This window comes from Eleginops maclovinus, chromosome 6 (genome assembly GCF_036324505.1).
Source record: "Eleginops maclovinus isolate JMC-PN-2008 ecotype Puerto Natales chromosome 6, JC_Emac_rtc_rv5, whole genome shotgun sequence".
NCBI classification, from domain to species: Eukaryota; Metazoa; Chordata; class Actinopteri; order Perciformes; family Eleginopidae; genus Eleginops; species Eleginops maclovinus.
Genome location: NC_086354.1, coordinates 1,895,663 through 1,904,085, shown reverse-complemented (window position 1 = coordinate 1,904,085; position 8,423 = coordinate 1,895,663). Strand labels below are relative to the sequence as shown.

General features: G+C 42.6%; 1 protein-coding gene across 1 annotated transcript; it reads left to right on the top strand.

The window, feature by feature from the left end:
- Positions 1-394: 394 nt before the first annotated feature.
- On the top strand, positions 395-2,337 carry LOC134866291 (E3 SUMO-protein ligase ZBED1-like). Its single transcript, XM_063886385.1, has 2 exons — positions 395-1,294; positions 1,472-2,337. Exons 1-2 carry the CDS (start codon positions 857-859, stop codon positions 1,874-1,876), a joined length of 843 nt encoding a protein of 280 aa, XP_063742455.1. The 5' UTR covers positions 395-856; the 3' UTR covers positions 1,877-2,337.
- The last annotated feature ends 6,086 nt before the right edge of the window (positions 2,338-8,423 follow it).

Below are 8,423 nucleotides of genomic sequence, written 5' to 3'. Positions count from 1 at the left end.
GCAGTGCTTCGGACACAGGCAGCATCTTGCAATTGGTAAGTACAAGAATGTGTGTTTGTGCGAGTGTGTATGTTTACAAGGTTACTACAAGTGTGAGAGTTCGTATTATCTGGGGACGAAGCGCCGAGAAGTTTGTTGTCAAGCTGTCGTTAGCTGACCAACTGTTAGCGCAATGCTACTTTAACATACTGTTTATCCTAGGGAGAAAAATGAACCCTTTCATCGGTAAACTTTGTGTGTGTGTGTGTGTGTGTGTGTGTGTGTGTATGTGTGTGCACGTTTTAAGGATTAGGGATTAGTGAGGCCATGTAATGTGTGTTTCGGTGCGAGGGGGAAACGTGTTTTTGGTACAATAAACAGCTAGCGTGTTTTAGTAGTAGCACATGTCAGGGTGGTGCAACATCAGCTGATGCCACTATACAGATTAAATGATTTTTTGGTTTTTAGTGGAATATCTAAGAAGCATATTAATTGCTGGTACATTAATTACCAATTACAAATTAATTTATGGGCAATAACTTACTGTGGTAGTACCACCTGAAGTGCTGCTAAAAAAAAACGTCATTGAACTAAATACATGACAACAGATGTAATCAATGGTATGTTATGAATACTGTGTTATGAGCTATCCTTATGGCTTTTCATATTGTAATACATGTAATGTTTTCCCCCAGAAAATGCTGTCAAAGATGAGCAAAGAATCAAACGGGCCACAGGACTTTGCAAGCAGCTGGTTGTGGTCTTCACTCACAGCTGGAAGAAGAAGGCGGCACTAAAACAGGCACAGCAAGACTTGAACCTACCTCAACAGTCACTGGTCACTGAATGTCCGACACGATGGGGCTCCCGGCAGAAAATGATTGGGAGGGTGTTGGAGCAGAGCAAGGCACTGTGCCAGGTTCTGTCTGAAGACAGGAAGACCCGGCACCTGGTCCTCACTTGGCAAGACACAGATGTCCTTGAATCTGTAAACAATGCCCTCGGTCCTCTTCAGGAGTTCACAGACGCCCTCTCAGGTGAGGACTACGTAAGCGTGTCATACCTGAAGCCAGTGCTCCATCTCCTCAGAACAGCAACGCTTGCTGAAACTGACCAGGACACGAATCTCACCAAGGAGATCAAATCAAGAGCTCTCCACTACATTGAAGAGAAATACAGCGACCCAGTGACACAGGAGCTCTTGGACATCACATCCTTCCTTGATCCAAGATTCAAGAAGAGCTACATAAGCGAAGAGAATGTCCCATACATCAAAGACAGAGTGAAGATGGGAATGGAACAGGTGGCACAAAAGGTAAGCTTTCCTTTTTCTTTGTTGTTTCAAAATAAAACAAAGTTGTATTTGTGTTTTTAATTTTTAATTTTTGAACTATACTCTACTGACATTTTAAACTTTTAGACAAAATGCCTCGTTGGTCTTAATCACAACTGATAGCAAAACATTGATGCCTCTTATTACTGTGTGTTGCAGGAGCAGAGGGCTTGTGTCACAACCCATCCCATGCCCCTGAGTGCAGAAGAAGAACCACCATCCACCTCTACAAAGCGAAAGCGGTCACTGGGCAGCTTTTTCAAGACCAAGGCGGTCCCTGCTTCCTCTACTGTGCAGTTGGAGGATATCATTAAAGCAGAACTGGACAACTACCTCATAACTCCTACCATTGATGGAGAGCAAGATCCACTGGCCTGGTGGAGAGTGCACAATGTCAACTTCCCATGGCTTAGCAAGTTGGCTCGTAAGTACCTTTGCATACCAGCAACGAGTGCACCATCAGAGAGACTGTTCAGTGCCAGTGGCAATATTGTCACTTGTCAGCGTGCAAGTCTGAAGCCAGCAAAGGTTGACATGTTGGTTTTCTTGGCCAAAAATCTCTGAAGGGATGAAGGGGAAGATTGATTTTTGTTGTTGTTCTTCTGCACCTTACCCTGACATGTCTTTGTTCCATTAAAAAGGTGTTCACTCTTTTTTACTTATCTTTTGTTTACAGACTAGATGTTAAATAATGGAACCAGTTGGACATCTTTTGTTGATGAGGAAAATGTATTTGTTTTATTATTATTATTATTTAGTTTTACTACCTTTACATTTCACTTCCTCTTGCCACTTTATTTGAAGAAGCACAGGTTTCTGAATAAACGGGTTGAATATCTGTAACTGCTGCTGATGTTGATGTTCATAAGCTAAATCCTTTGAGCCATTTTGCACTACTTTTAAGATAAGACTTCTTTTTTTGCTCAACTTTGTTGTTACACTGAAACTTGTTTAAATAAAAAAAATCGTGGAGAAATCGAAATCGCAATCTCTGCCAGAAAAATCGCAATTTCAATTTTTTCTTAAAATCGTTCAGCCCTATACTGAAATCAACTTTTCCATATAAACTCTTATTTTGAAACGTAACAGAGAAAACCCATGTTAAATATATCTTCCGAAATGCACGCCGGTGTTCCAGTTTAACTGGATTCCGGTTCAACTGGTTGAGTTTGTTTACCTTTTCCGCCAGATGTTGTGGTTGCCAGGTTCGTAATAACTAAAATCTGTCACAATATTGGTTAAAATGTTTGCATCCCTCTGGTCACTAATAAAAACAACGATGTCGTCCGCATACGCAGATAAAACCGTGTTTCTATTAAAACCAGGTAAAAACAGCCCTTGCAATTTGGAGCGTATTTTGCAGAGGAGGAATTCTAGGGAGAGTGCATAGAGCAGGGGTGCCCAAATACTTCCTGATGGAGGGCCAAAATTGAACGTGAGGGGAGGGCCGAGGGCCAAAATGATAATTTTGCAGTACATTAAGTGTGCGGTAAATATATGAGTGCAGTACATTACGTGTGTAAGTTAAGCATACGTGTGCAAAATAAACACTATATCACAAAGTCATTTTGAAAAATGAATTGCACTGTTTATTGTGCTTCACATTTAGGTCAATAACATTTCATAACATCGATCTGGCTTCTTTAAATTAAAAAAATAACTGAAGCACTATGAAATATTTGTGGACAGGTGTGGAACATTACCAGTCCTTGGGCCTACCATACTCCCAGGTGACACAATGGGGGCCTAGGGCAGGCCTACATATTCTGCCTGTAGTAGTCCAATCAGTGGGAAACATGAAGCCTGTTCTTGGTTTTTAAAAGCCTCTCAATATCAGGTTCAAGCTGACTAACTGACAAAGTGAGAATGTCATGTAGGTGAGAGTCAGATAAAGCATTCCTCAGTTTGGACTTGTTAAGATTCATAAGGCTGAAAGCCTGCTCACAGACATAGGTACTTCCAAAGAGGGATAACATAACCTGGGCATGTTTGCGGATCTTGCCATATCTGTGTGCGGGAATAGACCTGTAAAAATCTTGTAAGGAAAGCTCTCTGAACCTGCTATGGAGGTCTGAATCAGACTGAAGTTCCAAAAGTTCCATTTGAAGCTCCTCACTGACTGCATCCACATTCACAGAAAAAGGTTGAGCAAACAGCTCAAATGCTGTTGTATTTCCACGAAAATCTTCAAAGCGATGGTCGAACTCCACCACAAGATTGTTGAGAATGTCGAGGTATTTTGGTGTGTCTTCCTCCATCAACCCAACTTCTCTGAGGCTGGGGAAATGTGCCAAATTTCCTGAAAATACAGACGCAAGGTTGTTCATGAAATGAAATGAAATACCAATCATCAATCAAATGTTGGGCAGGGGATATATTTTGTTTTATTTATGGCTGCAGTAGACTATGAAAAGCAATACAACTACTGTTTTGGATTTAATGCCTGGTTTAGTGGTTTTAAAAAGAACATCTATTTTCCACCAACACAAAGTATACATGCATCACAAACAATATATCTATGATAGCATGGTTGTGACAACAAGCGTAATACATTGTTATCCAGAATGGATATCGCGTAGTGCGGCGCTCAGATCGGTACTGGGCCGGCTTGTCCACAGATCTTCTGATCGAGCAAGTGCTCATGAGAAGTGTGAAAACCACAGGGGGACTGACAAGGGGTCGTGGCATGAGCGAGTCGCAAAGGATCACATGGCTGCTGTCCACCCCCATATGTGCAGAGGTCAACATGGCCTTGCAAGACTACACATCAGTGCAGTATGGGACCAGTGACCAGCACAAAGAACAAAGAGCAGCTCGACAAGCACGGGACACAGATGACACGCACAAACTCATTGGCTACCTGTCATCAAAGGATCCCTTTGGAAACGATCCAACTCTGCAAAGCATTGACACTGGCATCACAGCTGGAGATTTTGTCAATGCTGACCAAGCAGCGTCAGTGGGCAGGAAGATCTTAGATGGAATGGTTGACAAAAAGGTTCTTGATCACACGTTCAAGAAAAAAAATCAGGTTGTGACTTTTGACACACATTCATCAGTGAAAACTGGCAAAGAATCTGTTCTGATAGATCCACAACTGTTGTTCCAACGTCTGAGTACGGCAGGATCACGCTGTGATGACCTCACTGATGTCTTCAAGTACGAACTATGCAGTTACCCACCAGCACTGTTTCAGACCATTTATATCCTGCTTGAGGCCGACAAGCCAGCGCTTGCTGAGGCCATTTGGAAACAACTCCCCCTTGCCGTTCGCAACACAGTGCTGCCACAGAATGTGCAATATGTTCTGGATGGTGGGGCATTGCTACACAGAATTCCTTGGAATTCTGGCGAGACCTATGAAGGAATCTCCAGTCACTACGTACGATATGTTAGAGACAGGTATGGTAACGCTGTCATAGTGTTTGATGGATATGTGAGCGCACCCTCCACCAAAGATGTAGCGCACAGCAGGCGCGTTTCGATCTCACAGCAGTCCCCTTGTCAACTTCACAAAGGACATGATATGTACTATGAAGAAAGATGACTTCCTTGCCAACCAAACAAATAAACAACGCTTCATCAATCTACTGAGTGATGACCTTCAACGGCAGCACAACGATGTTCTTCATGCAAGGGCAGATGCAGATGTCCTCATAGTGGAGACAGCCATTGCATGTGCAAACACCAAGGACACTGTGCTAGTTGGCGATGACACCGATCTTCTTGTTCTCCTATGCAGTCGTGCTGGGCCCACATCACACAACCTGTTCTTCCGACCTGAGCCTAAGCTGACGTCAAGGAGGCAAGCAAGATGTTGGAATATCGGGCAAGTGCAAAAGACAGTTGGACGCCATGTGTGTGACAAGCTTCTTGTCGCACATGGACTCCTGGGTTGTGATACCACGTCAAGACTGTACTCAATTGGCAAATCAGCAGCTTTGAAGAAGCTGAACTCCAGTGCGTATTTCTCCGAGCTTTTGGCAACGTTCAACACTCCTGGAGCGTCGAAAGAGGATGTCATGACAGCTGGAGAGAATGCCCTGGTTTGCTTGTATAATGGCCAGCCCGGGGAAACACTGGACATGCTGAGGCTTCAACGCTTCTGCCAGAAGGTTTCAACAAGCACTGTCAGAGTTGAGCCTCGTACCCTGCCCCCTACATCAGCATCTGCAAAGCAACATTGCCTACGGGTGTATGTTCAGGTTCAGCAGTGGCAAGGAGTTGGCATGGATGCCAATGGTTGGGGATGGGCTATCCGTGACGAAAGAATGGTTCCCGTTATGACTGAGATGAAGCCTGCTCCAGATTACCTGCTAGATGCCATCCACTGTGGCTGCAAAGCAGACTGCAGCACCCGACGATGCAGCTGTCGCAAGTACAGCCTGGAATGCTCTTCCGCCTGCAGTGAATGCAAAGGACTTCACTGTTCTAATGTGACCTTGCCAGAACCAGAAAGTGATCCAGAAGAAGATTAATAATTTGTCAATGTGGTCTGGTACATGGAGATGTTCATTCAATTCATTCATTCAGATATCGTTTTTTGTTTTTCAGGATTTTTCTTGTAATAAAAGAATGCTGAAATGATTATTGCTCTACTTCTTTTCATTGAATTTTCATATCTTCAAGAGATAATTACAGGAAATATCAAGGTTCATGTTTCCAGAGACATATTCAAGCAATGGGGCAGGAGAACATGAACACCGACAGAAATGTCCTACCCTACCCCCCAAAATGCATTACACTTTGAAGCTGGCATGTGGTTAAAATACATTATAACTCCATTGAAGCAATGTTTATATACTAAGATATGAACCTGTTCAGATAAAGCCATCACATTGCAGGCCTCAGGGACATAAAATTGCAAGATCTGATTAGGATTTATCAAGAAAACAGTTGTTAAAAACAGTTGTCTAAAATATACACTGAAAATTGTATGCAGATTTTCTCTTAAAACCTTCTCTTAAGGATTGCAACATTTGGGAATGTTCCAATGCTCCGATTTTCCTTGACTTTTAGTATGTCATTCTCCACTACATTTGACATTGAAAAATGTCTGTTTCATTACTATTGCAATTTGTGGTGGGTTTGACCCAAAAATGGCATAGAATGACTGGCCTATTTCCGACCATACAATAAACAACTTCAAAATAAGACGAGCTCCGGTCTGGTGCTCTCATTGGTTGGTAGCGGTTGCTGGATCCTTTTGGCCGCTTGTCACATGGGGTTCTCCGGACTCTTCTATAGGCTGACGTCGTCGGGGGCGCCGTCGCCATCTTGTTAGTGATGTCCTGAAGCTCTCACCTACGATATTCTATTTTGCAATCCTTCTGAAGTTTATCAGTTATTAAACACGCAACAGTATCATTGCAGCATCAATGAGTGAGAGGTAGAGGCGGTGTGTTTAGTATGTAACTCCACGCGTCCTTCTCCCTCTACTCATATATACAATACAATATTAGCTATATGCTATCTGAGGCTAAAAACAACATCCGGTAATACTACCAGAATTGGACAAATATGATCCGTCCAGAAACAGTGAATTATCTTTTAATGTTCCGCTCCAATATATTGATTATTTCTAACATTAGCCAAAGCTAATGTTAGCTAGCTTGTCACTGTCCCGAAGCTAACAGCTTACAGCTGATTAATGTTTCATGACTAACGAAGTGAAAATAATAATGATAACTGTACTTGCCTGCCAACTGCAAAATGTGTGCTGGTTCAACCAACCATCCATTCGAAGGCCTTTTGCTACTGCGGCACTCGATAAGATACTCCTTGTCTTGTCTTGTCTTTAGGATTGAAGTCTACGATCCAATTTACGGGGACTACACTGAGAGCATCTTTATCCTTCCCTTTTGACCAGCTCACCAGTGCAAACTTCATTTTCTCCTCTCACCGCTGAGGCCAGCACAGACTCGGAGTAGCTTGTTTACCTTGCTAAAATTGACATTCGCGCCTATTCTACCCATGTGACAACTAGCTCGACCGTTGACGAAACGTTGCTTTTACACCATAGGATTCTGGGTAGTGTTGTTTTTTAGGTTCCGTTGGTCAATTTAATACAACGTTTTAACTTCTGTTTTAGCCTCCGTATCATCAATACAACGTTTTAGCTTCGGTATCATTTATCTACAACGTGCTCGCTTTACAAAACGTAGAGAAAAAGGAAGGTATATTTATTTACCTCTGGAAACTGAGTGGCAACGGAGTGAGCTGTCAAGTCCCTGTTGAAGCATTGTTTGATGCTGTTGAGCAGGGGTGCCCAAATACTTCCCGATGGAGGGCCAACATTTAACGTGAAGGGAGGGCCGAGGGCCAAAATGATAATTTTGCAGTACATTAAGTGTGAGGTAAATATATGAGTGCAGTACATTACGTGTGTAAGTTAAGCATACGTGTGCAAAATAAACACTGTATCACAAAGTCATTTTGAAAATGAATTGCACTGTTTATTGTGCTTCACATTTAGGTCAATAACATTTCATAACATCGATCTGGCTTCTTTAAATTAAAAAAATAACTGAAGCACTATGAAATATTTGTGGACAGGTGTGGAACATTACCAGTCGTTGGGCCTACCATACTCCCAGGTGACACAATGGGGGGCCTAGGGCAGGCCTACATATTCTGCTGGTAGTAGTCCAATCAGTGGGAAACATGAAGCCTGTTCTTGGTTTTTAAAAGCCTCTCAATATCAGGTTCAAGCTGACTAACTGACAAAGTGAGAATGTCATGTAGGTGAGAGTCAGATAAAGCATTCCTCAGTTTGGACTTGTTAAGATTCATAAGGCTGAAAGCCTGCTCACAGACATAAGTACTTCCAAAGAGGGATAACATAACCTGGGCATGTTTGCGGATCTTGCCATATCTGTGTGCGGGAATAGACCTGTAAAAATCTTGTAAGGAAAGCTCTCTGAACCTGCTATGGAGGTCTGAATCAGACTGAAGTTCCAAAAGTTCCATTTGAAGCTCCTCACTGACTGCATCCACATTCACAGAAAAAGGTTGAGCAAACAGCTCAAATGCTGTTGTATTTCCACGAAAATCTTCAAAGCGATGGTCGAACTCCACCACAAGATTGTTGAGAATGTCGAGGTATTTTGGT

Coding starts and splice junctions, on each gene's coding strand:
- LOC134866291 (XM_063886385.1), top strand. CDS start 857: ATGATTGGGAGGGTGTTGGAGCAGAGCAAGGCACTGTGCCAGGTTCTG. Junction 1,295..1,471: donor TGGAACAGGTGGCACAAAAG/GTAAGCTTTCCT, acceptor TGTGTGTTGCAG/GAGCAGAGGGCTTGTGTCAC.